The sequence below is a fragment of the Xyrauchen texanus genome, chromosome 19, assembly GCF_025860055.1.
Source record: "Xyrauchen texanus isolate HMW12.3.18 chromosome 19, RBS_HiC_50CHRs, whole genome shotgun sequence".
NCBI classification, from domain to species: Eukaryota; Metazoa; Chordata; class Actinopteri; order Cypriniformes; family Catostomidae; genus Xyrauchen; species Xyrauchen texanus.
This window is the reverse complement of record NC_068294.1, coordinates 15,801,812-15,828,981: the sequence shown is the minus strand read 5'-3', so window position 1 is coordinate 15,828,981 and position 27,170 is coordinate 15,801,812. Positions and strand designations below refer to the sequence as shown.

Sequence of the window (27,170 nt, the reverse complement as noted above, 5' to 3'; positions counted from 1 at the left end):
ATAATGTTGATCATGTTATTATAACCTAAACAAAATGACTAGTTTGCTTTGTGCTCTAGTGAAGCCAAATTGACTTTTAATAATTTGCAGGATTTGAATGGTTCATATCAACATTTAAATTTAGTTAAAATGCTAATTATATATCAGTAATTACATTTGATCCAGTAAATCATCACTTGCAGAAGTACACATTCTTGATATAAAATTTTTAATTTCAACTAGTAAAAACTGTAATTCTTTATATATTTAACTGCATTATCTCTAGTAGAATTTCATTATCTCTAGTCATCCATTTCTATTCAAAAAGCAATTACTTTTTAGATCCAATATTGAATTACAACTAGTAAACATTTTCATTTTTTATATCAGTAATGTACTTGAAATTAGTTAAAAAAAAATCATTTTTAGATGTATTTAATTACCCTCCAATTTATTGATATCCCAAATCCAATCCATTTCCAGATATCTGAAATACCACATTAAACATGTTAAAATGCATTTACAGAGATTAAAAATTATTATAATATAACATATAATTATTATTATTTTTTTTACAAGTTTAAATGTAATTACTATTAACAATTCATCTCCTGCGAATGGTTAAAAGTAAATGCGGCTTGCCATAGGCTCCTCCACTAGCAGACCTCTCTGCGAGACTGCAGCCGCAGTGGAGAAACTCAAACTCTCTCGCTCAATGACTCACAACCTCGCGAGATCTCCGCCTTTAATTCGTAATTCTGGTGTTTTCCTGGTGCTGTCGTTATGGATAGTGTTGAGCTAGCCGACCACCATAAACAAATAATGGACTGAGCTTCATAAAGGTAATGAATGACTGAGGAATGTCTTCCTTATTTATTTGTTTTATGCATTCTGGGTGTAATATGTCTAGAATTACATAAGCAGTTGTAGCATCTTGCTAAGCTTTAGCTGTCAGGCTACGCTAACTGAATGACACCGGCTGCAGTGTTACCTTAATCTGATAGAAATCAAAGCATGTAAATGTCTAGACATATTCTGCTTGGCTCATTATTGTGTATCATTGAGTGGTAATTTTATGCTCCTACTTATCTGAAGTGTTCATACTGTTATCATAGCAGAGTATAAAATACTTTACTAACTTTGACATTTGTATTTTAAAATCTGACTTCATGGAGAGGCTGTAGAGTCCAGATTATTGGCACCCACTATCCCATGAGCTGAAGTGATTTCAGATGTGTTTATAGTGTGGCAAGGTGTTTTAATTTTAGAAGAGCTGTCTGTAGGCTATTATTGTGGACACCATAGACTTAAGCCACTGTGGCCATCAATTTCTTAAAAGTTATTTTCTAATGCATGGCTGACAAGAGACATGTGAATGGGCACATGACTAGTCATATTAGGCTACTCTAAATTGCTTAATCTAATGTTTGCTGACCACTGCTCACCCCCTTACAACAACCACATGCTCTTTTACTATTTGTAATGCTTGAGGGTTGTTCTGAAAGAGTTTTAAATGTATGTAAAGAGTGTAATGTAAATGTCCAATAGGTGTCAGTAACCACGTTTCCATTCAAATGTTTTTGTTTTTGTATTTTGCGACAAAGTGTCGCATCAAAAAGTTTATCGGCTGATGTAAGAGCAAAATGACAGCATTTACCCCAATTGTTAGCCTGTGTTAATCATGACGACAAAGTATACGTCCTTGAGAGCTAATTTATTGTACATGAAGCATTACTGGCAATGTTATGGATTTGTTTTAAACGGCATAGCTGCACAGATCTGATGCTGCAAACACATCTGCGTCATGACACTTCAAGGAGTCTAACGCAATTATCTTGTACCATGGAGAACAAATTAATGGCCACTCTTTGCTATTCATTTAATCGCAGTACACATCCGTTTATTTATTAAAGTTGCTTTTCCTCACCATTCAAAATAAATGTTCTTTTTAAGCATGACGTCATCATGCACACCATTTTTATAAATAAAAGGCCATTTGAATGGAAACAGGCAGAAGAGAGCAAATGATTTACGCATTTACACTTTGTCGATAATAAAACAGCTTGAAAAGTGGATGGACATAGTGTGTCTCCTGAACTTGCCATCAAGAGGATGTTCCCCTGCCTGGCTTATAGACCATGGCAAGTCCTCTGCCGGGCCTACCTGCAACAACGAGTCCCTCTGTCTCAAATACCCTTCAAAATAGCAAAGCCACGTTTCGGTAAGAGCACTATTCTGTGTTGCAAGTTTTTCATTGTATTTTATTATGTGTTATGAGCTCACATCTCACATCTTCATGTAATTCCAAAAGTATCAGTTTCCATTAGGTACCATAATGTAGAACATTATTGTTAAAAATAATCCAGCAGACATTGCCTGCTTGTATGTGAATTGTAAGTCCATTTAGAAATTCTGAATGCACTCTCTAGGATGGAAAAGTGGAGGAGGTTTGCACAAGCTCTGGTTTAGCTTCCCTGACTCCAGAGTGACGTCTTTAACGTGGACAGGTGTCCAATACTGTTCCACATCAGGCAGTGGTAAAGATGGATCTCCAGCAGGCCCTGAGGAGCCAAAGCCCACTGATAAAGCACAAGCTGCACAGAGCTCTGCAAAAGCAGCTGGTAATGACCTCATGTACAGTGGCTTTCACCTGTATTTGGGATTTATCAAATAATGTTTGAATGCTACATTGACTGTCATTGTAAATATGAGAGTGAGTCCTTGGCTAATTTATTTATTGGGTTATTCTCACAAAACCTGTTAAGAAAATGTCTTAGTCATAATTAACCCCAAATCAATAGGAAAAATCTGTTAGAAAAATTGCCAAAAAAGTGCTCAGTGCAGAAACAAAACATGTTTGATTTACATCGTCATCAGCACCGCACCAGATTCCATTTATAGGTCAGGATAAAGCGTGTACCTTATCTCTTGTAGTTGAACATACTGTACTTAAAAATAAAAATTTAATAGACATACATTTTGCCTTTTATATAGTATGCTAGCATTCACACATATTATGCAAAATATACCAAGAGAGTACAACAATTAAACACTAAAAGCAGGTTTCCAATCTAATAAATTATATAATAAAGATTATATCAATATACCAGTATGTGTGTGTGTGCGTATATATATATATATATATGTATATGTGTGTTACATTTTTATAGTCCATGGAAGAACTATTGTATGCACATAAATCAGTAAAGATTAAATTTTGTATCATTCATACATAATTCTTCAGCAAACATAAAAATGTTTTATGATAATATATTTTGCATACAGATAATTAAGCCTGTATTTAGATACTTCTACAATACAAAAATACAACACATCTATTTTCAGCACACATTTTACTTGCCAAATTCTCATTATCGTAACGTGTCCAGACATTTTAGTTTTTCTATTCCAATTGTTTTCAATTGTGATTCTCATAACCATAACAATACGTTTTTTACTGTATTACAATAAAATAGATAATGTTATATACTGATTTTTAAAATTAAAACTGAAATTTGTTTTTTGCAGTGCATTATGAGAATTGGGGAGCAAAATGTTTATTACATTTCAGTCATAAAAAAAAACATCTCAATTATGAAAAACACACTTTAATGGCCCTACAATTAGTTTCATTTTCTATATGCAAAATATAATTTCTTGTTTGTTTCTTTTGGAAATAAGACCAGAACATTGTCTTGACTGGGTAAACTAAGGTTATAATTATTTATTTTTTGGTGTTATATTTGAATTTTTAGGGCTTTTATTTATATTTTAATTTCTCTTTTTCACTTTTAAGGATCCAAACTTCAAGGTCTGACAAAAGCAGAAAGCATTCAAGTGAAAGGTAAGTGCAGTCTTGAACTGTTTCATGTACTGACACTTTGTACTGAAGCACCTTCAGTCTAATCAGAATGTATATCATGATCAGTGGTTGGGTAAGGTAATTAAAAAAAGTAATCCACTACAAATTACTAATTATTTCTCAAAAATTTTAATCAGATGACTCTACTAATTACTTCACTGAAAAAGTAATCACTAATTACTTTACATTTAAGTTACTATCTAAAACACTTTTCTGCTCAACAAATTCAAAATAATGTTTATATTTCTTCCTTGTTTACAATAAAGGCTTCTATATATTCTATTATTATAAACAAAAGTCATACACTCAGCACATCAAATTTGTCCTTCACAATGACTTGTTACGGGGCCATCTTACATGTATTCTACATAAACAATATATTAGAAATTAGCATAAACCTGTATTATACTTAAAAGTAATCAAATTAATTAAAAGTCAGTAACTGTAATCTGATTACAAGAATTTAAAATTAAATGCATTACACTACCTTTTTACTTTAAAAGTAATTAGATAACAGTAACTAATTACATTGTATTTGGATTACACCCAACAATGATCATGATAGACACATTGAACAACATTAAAACCACTGACAGGCAGTTTGATGTTCTGGGCAATGTTCTGCTGTGAAACCTTGGGTCCTGGCATTCATGTGGATGTAACCACGTACCACCTACCTAAAGATTACACCCCTTCATGGCAACGGTATTCCCTGATGGCAGTGGCCTCTTTCAGTAGGATAATGCACACTAACACACTGTAAAAAGTGTTCAGAAATAGTTTGAGGAACATGACAAAGAGTTCAAGGTGTTGTGACTTGCCCTCCAAATTTCCCAGATCTCAATCCGATTGAGCATGTGACTATGGCAGGGCTCTACGCTAACTTTTTTCCCAAGGAGTACATGCGCTCCTAAATGAAAAACATTTAGGAGCACACAAAGAAATTTAGGAGCACAGTGAAAATTAAATACAGAGTTTATTAACAAACAATTTATTACATACATATTTATACTGTGTGTATGAGTGTGTGTGCGTGTACTAAGGGACACACATCTGTGGAACAGCACATACCTCCCAAATCACACATTGAACCCATGCCTACTAGAATCAAAGTATATCAGTTATCCAGCTGCTTTTGAATGTTGACCGTCTGGCATACTTAGAGGTCAGCCAGCGATCTCTCATTATGTCAGCAATTTGAGCGATCATCTCCACACATTGTCGTATGTGGGATTAATGTAAACTCAGTTTTTGTGGTGGAGTCTGATAAGTGGCCCAAATTTGATGAAAGGTTCTTCTTCTTTCACAATGAATTATGCAACATTTATCTTTATTTTCAGCTGCTTCCTCTTCTCCTCCTCAGACTGCAGCACTTGCCTCCTCAAGGCTGCTGACACAGAACCTGATTGTTTCTCCTGTCTCATCCAGAGCACTGGATATGCCACCATGAGATGTTATGTTTCGCTACACTATCTCTTTTCAGATTAGAGATGGCTCTTTTCATAATTGGTGTTAAAACAATTATAATTAAATTATTAAATGAAATTATACTCTACCTTAACCAAAATTTATTTAAAAATGCATTGATTTGGTAAGAAAAATAATACTATTAAACATTTGCATTTAAAGTATAACTTATTGTATATAAACAATGTGCATATAAATCTAACCAATCAAAGCGAATACAATCTGAACAGTATAATAGACAGGGCCACCGCTGGCCAAATTGATGCCCTACGCGTGATATGAGCATGAAGCGATCATCAGTGTTGCGCAACTGCTTTCGGGTCTTTGAATAACGTATAGCGAACGAGTAAGAGCAGCCGGTGGACTTTCTGGTGTCCCCCATAGGGAGTTGATGTCCTACTCAAACTGCGTAGTATGCATGTAGCGGCAGTAGCCTACTGGTAATAGAATAATGCACCATATCAAAGAAAAATAAATAATTTGCAAAACTGCAGCATCCCACAAATTGAAATAAATGTAAAAAAGAAGGATGTTATTTCACGTGTGCATTTAAAGTATAACTTTTCAATGTACATAACAAAGTGCATATAAATGTAACAATTCAAATACAATATGAACAGTATAAATTGGCTCCGCCCTCCCTCACGCATCTTTGGTTCATTGGTTGACACTGCGTGTCTGATTGACAGGAACAACAGGTGAGGCTTTTAATCTGAGCAGACAGTCAGAACTAATGTGTGCGCTTGAGCATTTAGGCCTATATTATTTAATTAGTTTTTTTCGTTATTTTTAAATCTTTTGATTATTCGTATCTTAATTTGTTTTTAAATATTTGTATAAATAGATGCTGATATGCGAGCCGACTCCCAACGTTCACCTACAAGAGCCGACTCGTTCGCAAATGACCATCACTATTTCAGATGCGGGTTTCCTGACACGAAGGACGAGTTGCCCACCTGTTTCTGCCCTCTACAATATTTGCAGAACATGATGTTGTTTTCAAACTCTAGCCATGGGAACATTTTGAGACAATTTGCATTGAATCTATGTGTTCTCCCTCCACCGGCTACAGTGGACGTTGAAGTGACAGCTGGTGTCACGGTAGCTTTGCTCTCAGCATCCCTAACGTTAGCCGTCTCAGGTAAACCTTGTGAAGAGACTTCGTTAGTTGAACCTTGCGAATCCCCCTTGCCAAATTCCTCTTTCTCCTTATCTCTTTTTTGCTTAAAATAAAATGCGATGTCGCCTATACCTATACTTTTTTCCATTGTTCACCTTTCTCTCTCTGACTGGACCACGTCATCACAGAAAACTCCGCTTGTGGAATGTGGGTTTTGTAATTTTTAAACAAATACCTTAAAAAGGGGGGGTTACGTTTGTAATCTTTAATCGCACACTGCTCGTAAATCATGTTTCCAGTTCGCACATATCTATTTTTAGGGGCAAATGCGAGTGAAATACTCGCACTGTAGAGCCCTGTATGGGAAGTCCAATGCATAGAGACCCCACCTCGCAACTTACAGGTCTTAAAGAGCCCATGTTATGCAAATTTACAGGTTCATAATTTTATTATGGGGGTCTACTGGAATAGGTTTACATGTTTTAATGTTCAAAAAAACCATTATTTTTCTCATACTGTACATTTCTTTTTCCCTCTCTTCATCCTCTGGCTCAAACGGTCTGATTTAACTCCTGTCTCTTTAAAGCCCCCCACTATCCGAAAAGCCCAGTCTGCCCTGATTGCTCAGTTGGCCCAGACTGTTGTGATTGGTCAACCACACCTGTGTTGGAAATGTAACGCCCCTCAACATAACGAGTTTCAGCTCCCGAGCATTCCTGGGCAGCTCTGTAAACAATACTGTAACTATGGTAACAGTGGCATCGGTTTTTGATATACCAGCTCTAGCCCGAGTCTAATAATGAAAGATTAGAAAACAAGCTGATCAACCCGAACCACCTTTGCAATTACGAGTTGAGCAGGATGTTTCACAGTGGTAATTTTTTATTCAGTAGCTTTCTTACACGAACACTTGTTATTATTGTGAACATAACAAAGCTTCAAGCAAAAGACACGCAGTGCATCTAAGTTAGCTGAACTTTTTTCACACGAGCTATGAACGGAGAACTGAGGCTTACTCCCAGTTGGACATTATTGGCAGTATTAGAGAGTTAGTGAGAAAGTTAGCTGTGAACTACGGTGTATAACGGCTGTAACATAACAGCTTGTAATTGTATAATTATATAAGATTTTTTAGCAAGTTAGCCGAGCTCTACCGTGGATTGCAGATGTAAAATAACTGTTTGTAAAAATAAATTATCTCCACACTTGATCACCATTCATGATAGTAAGAACGATAAACAATCTGCAAAATCCTACACAATTGTTGGTAAAAGTGGGCCTGCAGCTGATTAACAAATCTATTTTTACACAATAACATTAGCTAGCAGCTTAGCAGAGACCTACAGCTGTGAAGTGGGTGTATACCGTAGCTGCAACACAAAACTGCTTTTAAACTCTTGGTAGCAGATGAATCCACAAATAATCAAGCCTACTTACAGATTGTGATCCTGAAGTGTCAAATTGTCCCAATAAAGTGGGAACTGCCCTGTCTTTCAAGCGTAACCGACTTGACAATCTGCCATTGGTTGTGGTTGTACTGCTGAGGAATATTGGTCAAAATAAATTTTAACCACTGATTCTTCAATTCATCTGACTTTGGAAGTCCAAACAAAGAGGTTTTGCTTTCGCAGTGAAGATATGGTGACAACACTAACCCAACTCGTGCTGGCCTCGGCTAAAACTAAGTTTGTTTGAGGGTGGGCAAATGTGTTACGTAGTGACGTAGATACTTTACTGAAGAAATGGCTGGACTAAAAACAGCACGTTTCTTGTAGTTCTTGAGCAGTGTTGTCTGATGGAGAGAATAACTCCCTTTTGCGTGGACTTTGTGCTTTGTAACTTTGCAGACCTTTTACATGAACAAAGAGCTATGTTACACACTAAAGGAAAGGTAAACGCCTCAAAAGCATAATAGGGCCTCTTTAAATGATCTGCTGCTAACATCTTTGTGCCAGATACCACAGGACACCTTCAGAGGTCTTGTTGAGTCCATGCCTTGACAGGTCTGAGCTGTTTTGGTGGCATGAGTGGGTCATACATGATATTAGTCAGGTGGTTTTAATGCTGTGGCTGATCAGTATATATCCTTACCAACTTTACCATACATCTTTTTTTAAAGTGTCTCAGCCTGTTCCTTGTATTCACAGTACGGGCTGTCCTTAAAAAGAGAGAATATGGCACCAAGTATATGCAGAACAATTTCATCACTGCAGTCAGAGCTATGAACGAATTCTGCCTCAAACCCAGGTAATATTATGTTCAGTTTGAGAACTCAAAGGATGTTATGATGTGTTTATGTCTAAAGGTAATGATTTTACCTTTAGAAAATGGAGTTGTATAGTTAATTATCATGCAATTTGCTGCCCTTGCACCATCTAATGCTGGTTTAATAGTTTGTGTGCATTTATGCTCACAATATGTCCTTTTTGTTTTTTCAAAGTGACCTTGAGCAGCTTAGAAAGATCCGTCGGCGTAGTCCCCATGATGATACCGAGGCCTTCACTGTATTCCTGCGATCAGATGTAGAGGCAAAGTATGTCACTAATCTGCTAATATGCTCATAGACGTTGTGTGCAGGTTTGTGAAATTATAGATTTAGTCATTAATGTGTATGATGTTGTTGAATTTATGTAGAGCGCTGGATGTATGGGGAAGTCAAGAGGCACTTGCTCGAGAGAGGAATCTCAGGAAACATGTGGAAAGGGAGTATGAAGAAAGTATGTCTCTACATTTAGTGCAGCAAAATGCATTTAGCTTTTTTTATGTGGTCTACTGACTAAATCGCTTGTCTCACTCTTTACTCAACAGACATTTTTAGAAGTCAGCAGCTGTTGAAGGAGTATAAAGATTTCTGGGGAAACACAAAGGTGAGCATGGGTGTGAGCATAGAATTAAATTTATCACTTAGATTTTAATGTCTTATTACCAGTGTCTGGTGTATTTAATATAATGTGTCACTTACATTTATATTTAGTCATTTATTGTATATTTCTTTCTGAATAAGCTTGCGAACATGTTTACTTTCACTCATTATTACATCCACAGACAAAAATTCATTTCAACTTGTTCCTCGTTTATTTAAAATATATATATATATATATATATATATATATATATATATATATATATTTATTTATTTATTTATTTATTTATTTTTTAAATACAGTATTAGTAAGGCACATACCATGGAAGTGAATGGGGCCAGTCCATAAATATTAAAATACACCCAGTTTGAAAGGTATAGCCACGAGACTAGGTTTGGGTTTTGAAACAGATTTCCAGATTATATTCTATTCCGATTCACAAGCTTTCAATTAGATTCTGATTCGATATCTATTCATGGGTATGTTTCAGCTATAATATCCCTTTTGCTTACATCTGGAAGAAATTTTCTCCTAACTAATGTTGTTAATTATACAGGGGACCTTCTTACTAGGTACATTATGAAAATACAAATTTTACTCACTTAAAAAATTGACAAATCCATGTATTCAATGAATAATAAAAAAAAGTATATTTCAAGAATTCTTTTTTGTAACATATTTAGTGTTCAATTGTATAATTTATACTTTTTACAATTATTTAAATAGATTTGTTGAAACCGGCATTTATGTAAAGAGCATCTGTAGATGAGCGCATATTTGAACAAAAGAACTCAAATGGCTTTATCTCATTTGTACCATTCATGATTAGAGTTAAATGTCTATTTTTTTGTTGTTTTTGATCAACAACTGACTGTAAAGAACAGGAAGGGTATTAATAGAGACATTATTCAATGACAAATGGGTTTTCTTGTATCTCGTCTTTGGAAGCGTGGAACAACTTTTACTCTCAAAACGCAGTGAAAGGATCTCACTGTTGAATATTTCACCAATATACTACACATTCACTGTTGAGTGAAAACATTTACCTGCCATTTGCCAAATACAGAGTTCCTACGGGTCCTTAAAATGTCTTAAAATTACTTTTTAAAATTGAAGGCCATTAAATGTCTTAAATTTTGGGGCTGGATAGAGGAGATGCTTAAAGCAGAATCTGAATGAGTCAAAATCATCGTCTCTCGTGCATCCGTCATTTAGCAGCTGACACTTGAGTTTAGTGTTACCACATGCAGGAAAGCGCATTTGTACTGAAACCTTTTATTTTATGTTATTTATTTAAACCTTCATAAACCTGTTAATCAGAAATGCAAATGGGATTATTCTGTGTCTCTGTAAGCAAACGATGCACTGACACTATCGCTCCTGCTTATAATAACAAAGCTGTCAACATTGCAATTTGCAAGCACGTGAGGTTGGAGCGTCTTTTGACACCTTTCAAATTGTGGCGCTTCCTTATTTTACACTACCTTTGACAATAATTTTAAAGTTATCAGAACTACTCAGGTGCAGAGTTACACCTGTTATATCATCTCCACCTCTCTAGATCTGACATATACAGGTATTTTCTCTGCCATCTGAATGTCAACTATAATTTTTTGTAATAATATACAAAAAAATTATATAATTATGTAAATATTATAATATACATAATATGAAAATATATTATATTTAATATTTATATATAATCTGTTTTTAATATACATAATAAATATTTATGCAGCATATTTCTCTTTCATAATTTCATCTGTTAAAAATGTAAATACATCTTGTCAACTTTAAATTGATATTTTTAAGTTAACTGACGAGTTTTGACTTTTACTTGAGATAAAACACAAAAATGGAAATTGTCATCACTTACCTTCATCCTGTTGCAAACCTGTATGACTTTCTTTCAGCGGACAGCAAAAAAATGATATTAGGGAGTTTCAGTCACCATTCACTTTCATTGAATGTACAAAAGATGCAGTGACAGTGAATGAGACTAAACGTTTTGTTCGTTTTTTGTCCCACGGCAGAGAAAGATTCATACAGACTCGAGGGTGAGCAGTGATGACTGAAATTTCATTTTATAAATTAACTGCCCTTTAACTACCTGTTAAAGTATTTGTTAAAGGTATCTGCCAAGAAAAGATATATGAAAGTTATTCAGCACATGCTAGACCTTATTCACTGCAGCGCCATATTTATTTTGACGAGATTGACAACGAGGCTATGAGGGATAGATGTGTACAGTCTCTTCAATCGGCCGTACTGCAGTTTAAAGTGTTTTGGATCGTTCCGCAGATAAAACATTGAGAAAATGTTTTCAAGGACACTCAGTAGACAAACTCCAGACAACATAAATTGCGGAAAATCAGATGGGATCTTGGCTTTTTACAGCTTTACACATGCATGCCATTGAAGAGACTGTAAGTCTATCCCTCACAACTTCATTCCCATTAAAAATCAAACATGGCGCTACTCTGAAAAAGGTCTATAGACCAATCCTCTTATTTACAAAAATGTCAGCACATGTGCAATGTGGTGGCAGAAAGCCTGCTGACTTGTGTTAAATTTGACAGAGTAGATGATTAAACGAAAGTAGGACACAAAACCATCTTAAAACTATAATGAAATGAGTTAATAACAAATATAATCATGTTCGCTATAAATTGTTGCTGCAAAGTTGTGAGTTGAAATGATCTCAGTCCACTCATCTCTGATGATCTTGAAGCCACAGAAGTAAACGAGAGCCCTCGGAATAATTTTTAAACAATGTAATCTGATAAAAGTTTATTTTTTGTGCAGGTTATTGCCTTCACTTCCGTGTTTGACATAAGCGGTGATGTTGCCAAATGATTGGTCTATTGCTTCACGTCTTGCTGGAAAGCAAGTGACTAAAGAGAATGGTCAAAATATAAGCTAAATACTTTAGGCTATATGCATTCTTAATGATTTCATTTAGAGTTTTAATGTTGTATTACCTTATTAACATAAATGCACAATAAATATGAACAAATATGTCCAGAGACATCCAAGTAGCCTCTGTGGTTTTGCGAAAGTGGTCTTAAATTATTTAAACTTTTATTTGGCCGTAAGTCTTAAATTTCATTCCTTCAAACCCGCAGATACCCTGAAAAATATCAACATTTTAGTCACATAGCACAAAAATTGGTTGCAAATTTGAGTGATTTCCTCTCAATGTAGTGGCGGGTTTACGCATAAGAGTAAAAGATCGATCTTGGGGTTTAAGAATTGATATCGAGATCATTCAAATGTTGATTGCTATTCATATTTTTACCCTCCCCTATGCAAGATGTAAACATTATACATGCTAACATGTTTTAATGTGATTAAATCACTTACTATCCTCATCTTTGTAAAATTATATCCAAGTTTACAACTTTATACTCTAATAACTCTAGGTAGATGAAAGCTAATTTAGTCCTCATGATTCATGAAGTGAATGCCTTCAGGTTTTATCTCCCTACAGTGTCCTTTTATTGCTTATTGATCCCATATCACACTACTGCCTATTTGGTCATAAAGCACAGATGGGCTTAAAAATCTTCCATGTCTCCAATAGCCTCGATCAGTGCAGAGGACAACATTTCTACAAGGGCCGGGAAAAGTGGTGATGGTAGCTATATGCATGTAAGCTTCATCAATGTTGATACACTCTTGATACACAAAATATTATTTAAAGGATTTGCCCAAACAAAATGGTGCCCTCATTTAGAAAACAAAGGCAGGACTTCTGTATGCATAATTGAGAATCCTGCCACATGGCATCTATCTAATTAGATTAAGGATATTGAGTTACTATGCATGTGCTCTCACATGAGGAATGATCCGCCCTGTACTGATTGTCTGTTCATCCTCGTCACAGAACTGTGTCTAGTACATTATCATAAAGAATATATTTTTTTAAATGTGTTGCTGGTAGAATTTTAATGTATATAATAAATGCATAAAGTGGAGAGTTATCTTCACATTAATTTGAATAAATCTGTTTAATTGTGTCTGAAATCTGTAGAAATGGGTTGAATTTCTTCTTCAAGCTGTTGGCGTGGGTTTACACCGGATCTGCCAGTATGTTTTCAGAAGCCATTCACTCGCTGGCTGATACCTGTAACCAGGCGAGCTGCCGTTAACCATTTTTTTATCAGCTTTAACTTCCCTTAAATTGTTGAAGGATGGTGAAGATGGCACATAATATAAGATAATTATTTATCTCTGTTTCTTTCTCTCTCATAGGCTCTTCTCGCATTAGGCATCAGTCAATCTATCCGAAACCCAGATGCAGTCCACCCGTAAGTTTTTATGTGTTCTATCACATTTATGTACATCTCATACAGGCTGATTCCGCCATGGTCATGTTTAAGCAGACTGTCCTCTTTTATTAAAGGTACGGCTTCTCCAACATGCGTTACATTGCCTCTCTCATCAGTGGAGTGGGAATCTTTATGATGGGGGCTGGCCTGTCCTGGTATCACGGCATTATGGGACTCCTGCACCCTCAGCCAATAGAATCTCTGCTCTGGGTTAGCAGCTTTATGTGTCAGCTTGTAAATGTGTACAGATAGACTAATTGTTTGAAATCAGTAATATTATATCGCAGTTATGTGTTTGTTGCAGGCATACTGTATCTTAGCAGGATCTTTGGTCTCTGAAGGAGGTGAGATGTGTTTTCCTCTTACATTTTTTTTGTGAGAAATAGCTGTATCAACATTCACAAAGACCAGTCATTCAATATGTAATTACTCCTGCATTACATATCGATGCAATATTTTCATATCATTCATTTTCTGCACTATGCTACACATACTTTTTTTCTGATTACATTTTCTTTTACTTGATTAAATGTATGTGTTGCAATCAATTAAAAAAAGTAAATGCTTATCTTACCTGATTATAAACTTAGCTGGTATATGCCTATGTTTTTATTTATATGACTTTAATTTTTCTTTATGTATGAAATGTGCTATATAAATAAACTTGACTTGCTCTTTTCCCAATCAGCTACTCTGTTAGTGGCCATTAACGAGATCAAGAAGGGTGCAAATAAACATGACTTGTCCTTTTATGAGTACGGTATGTACCTTTGGTTGGATGTTCTAATGGCCTTGCTAATTTTTGTTTTAGGACTGTTTGTAGATGAGCAGCTATTTAATTCTTTTTTTGTTTGTGTATGGCAGTGATGCAAAGCCGAGACCCAAGCACTAATGTTGTCCTGCTGGAGGATGCTGCTGCTGTGCTGGGGGTGGTGCTGGCAGCTGGATGCATGGGAATGACCTCTCTGACAGGTATTTCACACATAAACACACATCTTTACCTCTATAGCACAGACTCTTGAGTTTCTAAAGCAGCACACTGACAGGCTGCAGATTAAATAACCATATAGGACTGAGCGTTATCCCCTTCAATGCTTTTTTTTTAACCTGTGGTTTTCAAGGCTTTGTTTGAAATTTGTGTAGAGATCTAGAACATTCTCTATTCAGTAGACCCTTTCTTGCTTTAGAACAGGCCCGGTGGCAATGCCTGTTATTTACTAGATTTTTTTGTTATTGGAGTGTAATCAACTGTGAAACAAACAGCATTGTTTTATTTGAAATTACTGAGCTTTCTTTTTTTTTTGCCACTAGAGGTCTCCTTTTCATTAAATGCTCTGGCTGTGTGGATATGTTGTCCCAGAAATTTAAATTCTCATCATTTACTCACCTTAATGCCATCCCAGATGTGTCTGACTTTCTTTCTTCTGCAGAACACAAACAAAGATATTTATGAAGAATATCTCAGCTCTGTAGTACCATACAATGCAAGAGAAGGGTGACCAGAACTTTGAATCTTTAAAAATCACATAAAGGTGATCAATGGAACTCCAGTGATTAAATTAGTGTCTATTGTAGCGAGATGATAGTTGTGGATTAGAGACAGATCAATATTTAAATACCTTTTTTCTATAAATCTCCACCTTTGACCAGCTCCAACCAGTAGGTGGCGATATGCGTGAAGAATGCGAAAGTGGAGATTTATGATAAAAAAGGACTTCAATATTTATCTATTTCTCAACCACACCTATCATATCACTTCTGAAGATATGGATTTAACCACTGTAGTCTTATGGATTGCTTTTATGCTGCCTTTATGTCCTTTTGGAGCTTTAAAGTTTTGGTCACAATTCACTTGCATTGTATGGACTTACAGAGTTGAGATATTCTTCTAAAAACAATTTTTTGTGTTCTTTAAGAATAAAATACTAGCATACTGTGTACTGCAAAGTTTACACTACAAACTGCATATTACTTAAAAAAAACATGTGAAACAATATATAGCAATAAACATTTCAAACAAAAGCATGATATACTGTTGTACATGACTGCAGTATGTGAGACCATGTTTTGTAAATGGATATCAAAACCCTCGTATAGGTTTTAAATAACCATACCTTTTATTAAATGTTAACCTGTGATTCACCATGAAAATAGCTACGGAAGCTGGAATTATGTTAAATCATAAACAAACATAAAAACATAATTATGTTTAATGCCATGATTGACGAATTACCAGATTGACCTTGGACTCTTGGCAGTCCAGTCAAAAAATCATATTTGCCTGCAATGTATACAAATCCAGTAATCCTTACAGTACATAGGCCAGTATACATGTGTTCATCTGTTTTCTCATTTAAAGCTTCAATAATATGATCTCTCTCTTTTTACTCTTCCACTTTTTACTTAGGCAACCCGTACTATGATAGTCTCGGTTCTCTGGGTGTAGGCACCCTATTAGGAGTAGTGTCTGCATTTCTAATCTACACTAACACAGAGGCTCTGCTGGGCCGCTCCATCCAGGCTGAGCATGTGCAGAAGCTCACAGAATTCCTGGAAAGTGACCCTGCAGTCAGGTTAGTCCCTACTGTCCCTGCCGTCTCTTGCTGCATGTGTCCACTCTGTATCCCACAGTCTGCCTAATAAGAGCTTAATCAGTAAACAAGCTGCCATCCTACAGATCATAGCAATATAGTTGAGGAAGCAAAAGCAACCATGGGCTAAAGCTTCAAATGCTTGTCAAAATCACTACCCTGTACAATGCACAGACATACAGTATTTGCTCGATAAGGCAAGCATCAGTATTACTATTGCTCATACTTAGTGTTAGGGATTTGAATAAACCCCTAAGCCTGTGTATTAGACTTGGGCACGTAACTTGTCCCACACTGTTTATGCTGTTGATTTGAATAATACCTCTAATTGCATGGCTTATTGTGGAGAGGTATGCTCTTACTTTTCTAATGCAATCAGGCCTAAGGGCTTTTCCTGGCAGATGACAAAATGGGCTAAAATATCCCTCTGACTTGCATTGAATGAGGTACCATAGCCTTATCAGAGAGACTTGTGGATGGGCTCTTTTGACTAAAACAACAATCCATAATACCTTAGCAACCACATTGCAACACCCTGGAAAAACCACACACAACACCCTAGCATAATGGCAGAGGTTTTTAACAAAAGCACCACTTATTTTCTGTAGAAAATGTAAAATTAGAGTTATTGTAAATCAGAGTTTTGCATATTATACTCATTGGATGTAATTCTCAAATGTAATCTCGTTTGGACAAGAGTGCATCAATTTGTTTCTTGCTTTGATGAAATTGATTAAATCAGGGTTTTTTTTTTCTTCTCCAGGGCAATTCATGATGTGAAAGCTACAGATATGGGACTTAGTAAAGTGCGCTTCAAGGCGGAGGTGGACTTTGATGGGCGGGTGGTTACACGCTCATACTTGGAGAAGCAAGACATTGAACAGATCCTCAATGTAAGTTCTGAGAGGCATCTACAGCATCTAAAACAACAGTGTTTGCACAGTTTGTTTTGAGCTTGACGTTTCGGCACAAGTGATGAAATCTAAAGGCACATTCACACTGACAGCAATTACATTTCTGGAATTTGCCAAGTAGCTGTTAGTGGTTGAGCGATATGGTTTTTAATGGCCAATGCAGATATCAGAGAGAAGGGTAGCCGATAGGCCATTATAATACCCATATATCACACAACTTAATATTTTAAACAACTTATAAATAAAATAGCTGGGGCCTGAGTAGCTCAGTGAGTATTGATACTGACTTCCACCCCTGGAGTCGTGAGTTCGAATCCAGGGTGTGCTGAGTGACTCCAGTCAGGTCTCCTAAGCCAGTGTTAACAATTAAACAAATCCCATGGCACACCCCATCCTTGATAATTTTCCTTTTCAAGAACTTCCATGTTTTCTGTCTATTTTAGTTGCGTGTTTACTCATAATGTTTGAAATTCGGCTATTCAAGTCAAGTCACATAGGTATGTGTATAATGAGATCACAGGTGGCAAGAGTGCTAATTGGGTAATGAATAAAACAACAAATTTGCATCTTTTCTTATTTTTATATTTGTCCTTGAAAATTAATTCTTGCAATGCCACAGAAAATAATTTTGTGTATATATACATATTTATTTACATGTCTCCAGACTAACATTTAGGAGTGGTAGTACCGCTGTTAAATACTACAAATAGTCGCACCAGCAGTTGAGTTGGTCGCAATGGTCCAACTGAAAGAAAAATTGTTATCTTCCACTGTTTCTTTTTATCAGGATCTTAATGATTAAAATACAGTCCTCCTGAAGACAAACAAAGCCTTTTTCTACAATCAGCGGGCATTAGAAAAGGTTTTACACAGAATGAAAATTTCCATTGTATCCATAGTTTTAACTGTGGCATTTGCAATAAGATCATAGTAACCAAAAGTAAAACCATGATTGGCAGTAGGCTAACCATAAAACTAATTATAGCATTTTTCATAAGAAAAACATCCAGAAATTAAATTGTAATCTCTCACTATTATATTGATTTAAGTTAATGGTATATATATATTTTTTATTATCTGTGATGTGTGGATTGTAACCTTAAAAGTTCTGTCTATTCATTGTGCAGATTTCTTCTTTATTTCTATTCAGTGCTGTTTAGAATGTTGGGGCTGTTTAATACAATTTTAAACTGGTTTAATCATCGACACATCATGGGGACACCTTTCATAGAGGTTTTAAACAAATTATCAATGCCGAATTTGTGACCCAGCCCTTGCTTCTCGCAGCTCTGTTTATGATGATCTGCACAGCTGAGCGCTCGAGACCAGTCCGCATGTAAATGCACATCTCTGTGCTGATCTGTCCATTGAGCAGCGCTGACTGATCTGGTTAAAGTGGTTTTCTTTTCGCTTTTTGAACATCTGCTGTATGATATTTCTCATACGGAACCAGGGGTGGACTGGGAAGAAAAATCGGCCTGTTGGGAAGCCCCCTTCGGCATATCGCGGTGCCGTTTTGTGGCCCGCTCTGCATAAAGCGGCTCATTTCAGCTTATCGCCCATTCGCCCATTTTGTGGCCAGCCCACAGGCCTGCCCGGTTCTCTCGATGGCTAGTCCACCCCTGTTCACCCACATAGTGTGTCGGACCCCCGGGAAAATGCCAGGTAAGCCAGATTACCGATCCTGCCCTGTACGAAACTAAAAACGACAGAGCACAACCAGAGAGTCAGCAAACTGTGTAGTTGCACCTCTTACAAAGTTGAACCACACTGTTTGGAAAAATGGTTCGAAAATTTGTCTCAGTCCGGAGCCCCGATTTATTTTGTGGAATCTGATCATTTTCCACGGCACAGCTGACAATCTTTCATGGCACACTATTGTGCCATGGCACAGTGGTTGGGAAACCTGCTGTCCTAAGCAACCAAATTGGCCCAGTAGCTAGGGAGGGTAGAGTCACATGAGGTAAACTCCTCATGGTCGTGGTTAAGTGATTCATGCTCTCAATGGGGCATGTGGAAAGTTGTGCTGGATTGCAGAGAGTAGCATGAGCTTCTACATGCTGTGAGTCTCTGTCGTGTCATGCATAATGAGCCACGTGATAAGATGCACGGATTGACTATCAGAAGTGGAGGCAACTGAGACTTGTCCTCCACCACCCATATTGAGGTGAGTAACCGCACCGTGGTTAGTAGTGGGAATTGGGCATTCCAAAATTGGGTAGAAAATGGGTATACAATTTAGTAAAATAAATAAAATTGCTAAAATGATAATTTAACACTACATTTACTCTAAAAACCACAACACTAAACACTGCAACACTATACAAATTCTTTAAAATTTGTAAAAAAGATTGTGCCTTTAAGCCTGCTTAGAAAAAAATAATTACAACACAAAATAGGTCTCGTTTTAAAGATTAGAAGCTGTACTTTACAATGCATGTAGGCATTATGAACACAACTGAACAAGTGCTTTGCAATTTGCAGACGAATCAGAAGTGTTCTGTTTTGATAATTTATTAATAATTTTGCACTGTACATTTTATAGTAATTGGTAAAAACATCAAACTGATCAAATAACCATGTGTCATATGTCATTGGAAAACTTTATATTTTTTTAAGCGCACATTGCAACTCTTCATCTGCTTTCTTAGCACTTCTCTTCAGCTGTCAGAGTACGGGAGAAGAAGGCCACTGGAAGCATATTCCCATCGTGAATCAATGCGCCCCTAATCCATAACTGCTGGCATCGGCCATGACGATTGTTGGTTTGTTCACGTTGTAATATGCCAGCACTGTGGCCGTGAACAATGAATGCCTCTTCTTGACTCTTGTCCCATCGCCATGCTGCATCAGCTCTAAGTAGCTCATTCAATGGCTGTAGCACAGTAGCGCTGTGTGGCAGGTAGCGACAGAGGTAGTTAATCATTCCCAGCATCCGACTTAACTCAGTCAGGTTTTGAAGTTTGCTGAGGTTGCGTATAGCACAGACCTTTTTCCGGGTCGGGACTAATACCCCCTTGACTGAGGCAATGTCCCACAAAACTCAGTTCCTTTTGGCCAAAGTTGCATTTTTGCTTTTTCAGTTTTAGCCCTGAGCCCTGAATTGCCTGCAGTCCTTCATCAAGTCTCTGGTCTTGTTCTTCGCGTGTACGACCATATACCAGGATGTCATCCATGTAGCAGCATACTCCCTCAACATTTCGAAGTAGCTCAGTCATGCATTTCTGAAATGTCTCTAGAGCACTACTTATACTGAATGATATTCAACGGAATCTCTTAAAAGTGGTTATAAAAGTCAACTTCTTGCTGGCACCATCTTATGGGATCTGCCAGAAACCGCTAGCTGCATTCAAGCTGGAAAAGACTGTCTTCGCCACCAGTTTAGAAGCTAATGTCATCCAAACTAGGCAGGACATTCTTTTCACAGATAACAGCTTTGTTCAGTCGTTTGAGGTGGACACATATCCTGATGTCTCTGTTTCTTTTTGTGACAAGCACCAATGGGGCGCACCATGGAGTGGGGTCAGAAACCTCTTCGATCACACCCAGCTGCTCCATTCTATCCAGTTCTTGTTTGACTTTTTTGAGCATTGGGATTGGTACCCTACATGGACCCTACAAGCTACATGGACACTGTATGGCTCAGCTGTACTTTTAAGCATTATTTTAACTGGTTCACAAGCCATCAGTCCCAAAGAGCCAAACACGCGCTCTTTTATTTCATCTATTCTTTTTATTAGCTCCATTTGTTATGGCAGTACTGCATCTCAGCAGATTTCCAACGTGGGCTTCTCTCACTACATATGCATTCAACCAGTACCTAGGTTTTTTTACACGTTTACTCTCAGTTGTCCCATACACTCCAGCTTGCCACCAGGGCTGCAGAGTATGATGTTTGTATTACTCAGTGGTATTTTATTCTTCAGGCTTTTGTAGCTTTTCTCAGATATTACGGTGGCATCTATGCTGGAGTCTATTTTGAAATTAGTGAGTTTGCCATTCATGAAAATATCGATTGTTCGTGGTAGAATGGGTGCTTCCTGTCGTTGAACGGAGCCCAAAAACATTTCTGACCCAGCATCTTCATGAGATGTTACTTCCTGCACCGTCTTGGTGTAGCAAACCACAGTGAAATGGCCAATCTTTTTGACGGTTTTGACTTTTGACATTTGGGTTTTTTGGCAGGAAAATATTCTCTCTGATTATGTGTTTTGGTACATCTTGTGCATTTCCTCATCTCACTCTGTTCATTTTTGTAACCTTGTCCTCTTCTTTGTCTATCAGCTACAATTTTCCTTCCTCTGCCATGATCATATTGGGAGTATTTAACCTCTTATTTAGTTTCACTTAGCTCTATATTTGTTTTTGATGAGCTCGTGGCAACGTACCATTTCGATTTGTGAGCATCAATGTTCCTTGAAGCAGCAGCTTTTCTGACAGAGACTTATCTCTAAATTCGACCACAATCCTGTCTCCGATATTTTTGTCTTTTAATTCACCAAAATCACAATGTTCTGAGAGCTCCTAATGTCCCCTTACGAACGCTGTGGGAAGCATGTGCGTTTGTTTATACATCGTTTATTCTGCTCGTCGAACTTCAGTACATTGCTTCGTAGTTATCTCTGTCATCATCTTAATTGAACGTGAATGATTTGAATATATTCTCTGCATCCTTCCCCATGGAGTATATGAGAGCACTGACCTGCACGTCGGCGTCCTCTAATGATAATTTGGTGGCTGTTCTATAGTGCATGAATCTTTGTTTCCACTCCGGCCATTCACTCTGCCTGTCAAACAGGAAACTCTGTGGAGGTGAATATTTAAGCATGGTCTTCGACTGTACAGCTCTTCACTTCTCTCTCTGAGGCACTAATTTTACAATCTATCAATATCCACTGAGCTAAATCCCACTTCTGACACCATGTCATGAATCACGCTTGACACACATGCTCATGTTCACCATGACTCAGTCTTTACTGAACACTTCCGTATCCATTCATACATTATGACCAATGAGAAAGCTTGTTACAAAATCCAAGAACTATTCAGCACACTCACAAAAGACCGAATCAAACTAATTGTAGATACAGTGCACACTGTACAGTGAACATAAAATTTACTCATAGTGCACGAGAAGTGCTTTTACATTAAAGTTGCTCTCTCGCGCTACTGCGGATAACAGCTTTCAGTTTACATGGCCCAGATTGCCTGCTTGAAGTCATGCAACATTTGTGAGTCAGAGAAATGCAGTTTTGATACAAGCTGATAGAATATGCGCTTCAGAGGAAGATATATGAATGTTCGACAGAAAGAAAATGCTAGATTTGCTCAAGTTTTGTCAGGTATAACATGACTTCAGGTATATAGGAGTTTTATTGATATTTGCCTTTTTGTCAATGAACAGAGTTAATGGAGAGAGAGAGAGACAAAATGAAACAAGAACATTTTAAACATCATGAGCTCATGCACATCTGTCGTCGCTCTGTTATGCAGGACAGTTTAGAATGTGGTGTTGATTATATGCAGTTTAGATTATTGCTGCCAGTGTGAATGTAACTTGACACCGAGGCTATTTGTTACTCAGTCACTTTTAGTTAGCAATTTTCAATAGTACATTAATTTGTGAATATACAGTGCATAAATGTGTTCATTTTCCTCTAGGACATTCAGCAAGTTAAGACACTAGAGGAGCTGGAGAACTTTATGCTGAAGCATGGGGAGAATATTATTGATACTTTAGGAGCTGAGGTGGACCGTCTTGAGAAAGAGCTCAAGGTAGGTGTTGAGGCAATGATTCAAACTTCTCTTATCTTTGACCACCATGACTCTCCACACACATGCATAACATAAGCATTCCATCTCCAGTTGGTTAGCATTACCTGTGCTGTCAAAATGAATTCTACACTACATTCAGCAGACATCACGCACATAGTGGCCACGTTTAAGTCACACACAAAGAAAACCAGTTCAGCTGTTATTTAACCATGACTCCTCAAATAAACGAAAGTGAAACCTTCCAGTGTCACTCTTGCAGTGTTTAATTTTGTAACAGAAAAATAAGATTTGAGGTTTCACAGAGTGTATTATTATATTTGCCTTTCGTTGTGCTGTATGTGATGTCTCAGCAGTGGTAGGAGAGTTTGGTAATGGATTACTGATCTTGTTTGCATCTGTGAGGAATATTACGCTATTGTTTAGGATCTCATGATATCCTGGGAGTAATGTTTCTAATTTGATTCATTGAATGCCTTAGAACTTTTAGCACTTTTTATCCTAATTTTTCCTTAATTGACTCCTGCTCTTTATCTCCAACAGCAACGCAATCCTGAGGTGCGGCATGTGGATCTGGAGATTTTATAATGTTATAACACATGAAAGAATGGTGGGGATCAAAAAGAAGTTATCAAACCTCAAGCAACCCCATTCGCTCCAACCAGCCAATGAAGTCTTTCTTTACTGTCCCACATCCCCCAAACACTAGCCTGTACGTGGTTTCAGAAATTGTGGTATACTAGCAAACCCACAGCCAATAATGACTGTAAAAAATAGTGCACTTGAAAGGTAACTTTCTGAAGCGTCCATTCTACTATTTCAAAGCTTAGATTTAAATTATATTTTTAAAAAGTTGCTTATTTGTTGTTCAGATGCACACCAATGGCATATGCAAGTGATGTCATCATTGAATGAAGTTAAAGGAGCTGTAAGCGATTTCAGCCATTCTACTTCCAGAGACTGAGCTGTTGGATTAGCCACAATCCCCTCATTCCAAAAAACAGAACTCCAATGATAGCAGTTGTTACTGTTTAACAGTTGTTAAAAACAACAGTAGTGAAATACAACAGTAGTGAAATGGTGCCCTCAACTGACAACTGTTATGAACAATATGGCATAAAAATGCATTATGCCTCAATAATTTGCTGCAACTACAATACTTTGAGAGCGCACAAAATGATTGACAAGCATAAAGCGTCAGATGCTGCGGACACATTTGTTTGCAGTTTACAAAGTAGAGCTGTTACAGAGACCGGTGAGATATCTCAGGACACTTATTTCATTAATATCTTTCAGGGAGTAGGAACATTTTTTGCATGCCTTTCTATAACATAAGGGTGAACTATAAATAATGTATTGCAAAAACCAGTGTTTGGAGAGTATATCCAAATTCTAAATTGATATGTTTTATCGATTTCAACACACTTTAAAACAAAATACATGTGTATATATATATATATATATATATATATATATATATATATATATATATATATATATATATATATATATATATCAATATATAGTTTTTTTTACTATAATGGTATGTTTTATACACCATTATAAGAGAGAACTATATAATCAGATTTAGTAAAACAGATACCCATCGGCCACGGTCCCTTCTGATACAGTCTGCTTTGCAAATCTTCACCTGTTCTAACAGTACTAAATTTATTATGCTGTTTTTGAAGTGCATTTTAGACTATTCAGTTGTCAGCTGTGTAATTTTGTGTAACTGAATGAAGGAAGTGATTGTGTATTGGCGCCCAAATTCCAAAGAAAAGATTTGTTTCTAAAGTCACTCAAGCACATCCTGGGGTTGCATTGTAAAGTTGCCAACCTAGTTTGTGACACATGCCCTGATGTTTATTCCATTGTAAATAATCTGTAACTGTGAAAATACAGTAATCGCAAGTGTTTCATGTAAGAGTTTGATATCAGAAAAAAGTTAAAAGCATTCAGACCAAAATCCAGTTAAACCATTTATAAGTAAACTTGCAAAAAATAGAAAATGTGTTAGAGATATTTTGTGTTCTCCTGTGCTTTAGTCTACCCAGTATAAGATTTTTAAACATTGTAACATGATCAGGGCTTTGAAACAGTTCTTACCAATTCAATATGTTTTCTTCCAACAACAAACAAACATTTCTTACATGTGATGCAGGTTGGAGGAACACATGCAAGGTTAGCTGAATGATGAAATTCAGATTAGCTTTGGAGAGGCCTTGAAGACAATATATATTTTTAAATATGTTTATTCCACTGTGTCAGACTGCTTTTTGTTTGGATGTTTTGAGCTGTTTGGAGCTGCTAAATAAAATGGACAAATAAATTGCAATTAATTTATTAAACCACTGAATATTTGTCTTATATATATATATATATATACACACACATACACACACAAATACAGTGCTCTAGTAATCTGGATTATATATTTAGATTACAAATTCAAGTATTTGTAATTGGACTATATTACGTTGAAAAAATATGTTACTTTTGATGATTACATTTTAAATTGGCAACGGCAGTAAATTGTTCATAATTTATTGATCACCATAGTTTTAGCATTTTTTACAAATCAGCATTTGACCACTGTATATACACAGAGATAATTTCACTTTTAAGGTGACAATAGAATAGTCTGGTTCTGCAAGTAAAAATCCCAATTATTTTTTCCACAGACAAATTGATTTTAACTGATAACTTATAAACCTTTAAAGAAGGGTGTTCCGTGAGATCTGAGGTTGTTAATCGATGGTATATGTTCCTGTTGAAGCCATTAATCCATGTTATTTCAACTTCACTCTTTAAATATCCTGTTTAATAGTATGTGCCCTTGTAAAAGATGGTAAGTACACAGTCTTGTACCTTTTGTTTTTTTTGTCTTCAAATACTTTTTTGCTTCAAAATAAAGTTTGCAATGTTATGATTCACCTCGCAGCTTGTTGCTTTGGTTCATGGTTTTGAACTCTTTTATTAAGGATTTTATATAAAGTCTATGGTATAAATTAATGGGAAAAGTACTTCCGGGACCCAAACAGATGGAAAAGTGGGCAGGCACTGTTGCGTGCTATTGCATTAGCGCCTTTAAATTAGTTTTAGTTTTGTGAATAGATTTCAAACTCGGCTTCAAAAATGTAAATGAAGCACGTTTACATTAAGCAAGAAAACTGTGTTTACTTGAGATTTGAAATAATTGAGTTATTCTCTGATTATGACTTCAAACCGTTAAGAGACATGCGCTCAACTCATGTGCACTTCGGATAACACCAGTAAGGTGCAGACTCGCTGTAATGGGCAAAAATCTACCTGTGTCCACCGGTTTATTCTTACACTGTTTATGACCTTACACCGATAAAGGAACACATTTTTTTGTGTTTACATGACCACACACGGTGTTTCTTATTTAGCATAATCAGTTTAAGTACATGCATTTAAGCATGCTCAGTGATAACTTTGAGGCCATTTTTGTAACATTGATTCTCAAATATAACTGGTCTGATCTCTTACCGTACATGGATGCCTTTTGTTAGCAATAAAGGATGGAATATATTTTCGTTCCTCATCGTATTTTTATGTTAAAATGGTACAAGATTATACTACTCAAATGCAAGTGACATCAAATATAAACATTGTTGAATGTAATCCAAAAGTAATCCTATTAGATTACCCTAAAAATGATTGCTGATTCCAAATTTGTCATGTAATTTGTAATCAGTACCCAGTTAAAATTCAGAAGTAATCTACCCAGCAGTGTGTGTGTTGGTCAACTGACTTATCAGTAATCCTTTGTTTTCGATTGGCTCAGATGTTTTCCATTAAGAAAATACTATGGGAGCTAGCAGTGTACAATACATTTAGCAGCACATACCGTAGAATCTGTTTTCAATGTAATCAATGGCAATTGGGATCTCGGCTTGCAGTGTACAGAATGCATCTGAAGCTGAAGGGACTTTATACACAAGCTGTGTCTCGAATACTAGTGAGCTCCCTACCTAGACCGTATTTCTGGGCATCACTGGCGCGTTCGGAACGTTAGAGGTCAGCTGCGCGCTCGGTTTGAGACAGCCATTGAGGGACATAAGAAACGTGTGGCGCATCTGTGATGGTGATCCTCATGAAGAAAGGTAGAGACACCGCTCTTCTCCAACGGATTTCCACATTCGACTACTGTGAATCTCGCATTTGAGGGTAAAGGTGCAGTATGTGTGTGTGTGTATGTATATGTATATATATATTTTTTTTATTATTATTATTTTTTTTTAAA

The 27,170-nt window shown here is 36.6% G+C and overlaps 1 protein-coding gene across 1 annotated transcript; it reads left to right on the top strand.

The window, feature by feature from the left end:
- Window positions 1-718: 718 nt before the first annotated feature.
- On the top strand, window positions 719-25,246 carry LOC127660238 (zinc transporter 9-like). Its single transcript, XM_052150368.1, has 19 exons — window positions 719-821; window positions 2,042-2,200; window positions 2,409-2,600; window positions 3,776-3,823; window positions 8,576-8,675; window positions 8,869-8,961; window positions 9,063-9,145; window positions 9,237-9,295; window positions 12,876-12,943; window positions 13,326-13,428; window positions 13,547-13,602; window positions 13,698-13,833; window positions 13,928-13,967; window positions 14,312-14,383; window positions 14,488-14,595; window positions 16,031-16,196; window positions 16,978-17,107; window positions 22,790-22,903; window positions 23,444-25,246. The coding sequence occupies exons 2-19, from the start codon at window positions 2,092-2,094 to the stop codon at window positions 23,486-23,488; spliced, it is 1,722 nt and encodes a 573-aa protein (XP_052006328.1). The 5' UTR covers window positions 719-821; window positions 2,042-2,091; the 3' UTR covers window positions 23,489-25,246.
- The last annotated feature ends 1,924 nt before the right edge of the window (window positions 25,247-27,170 follow it).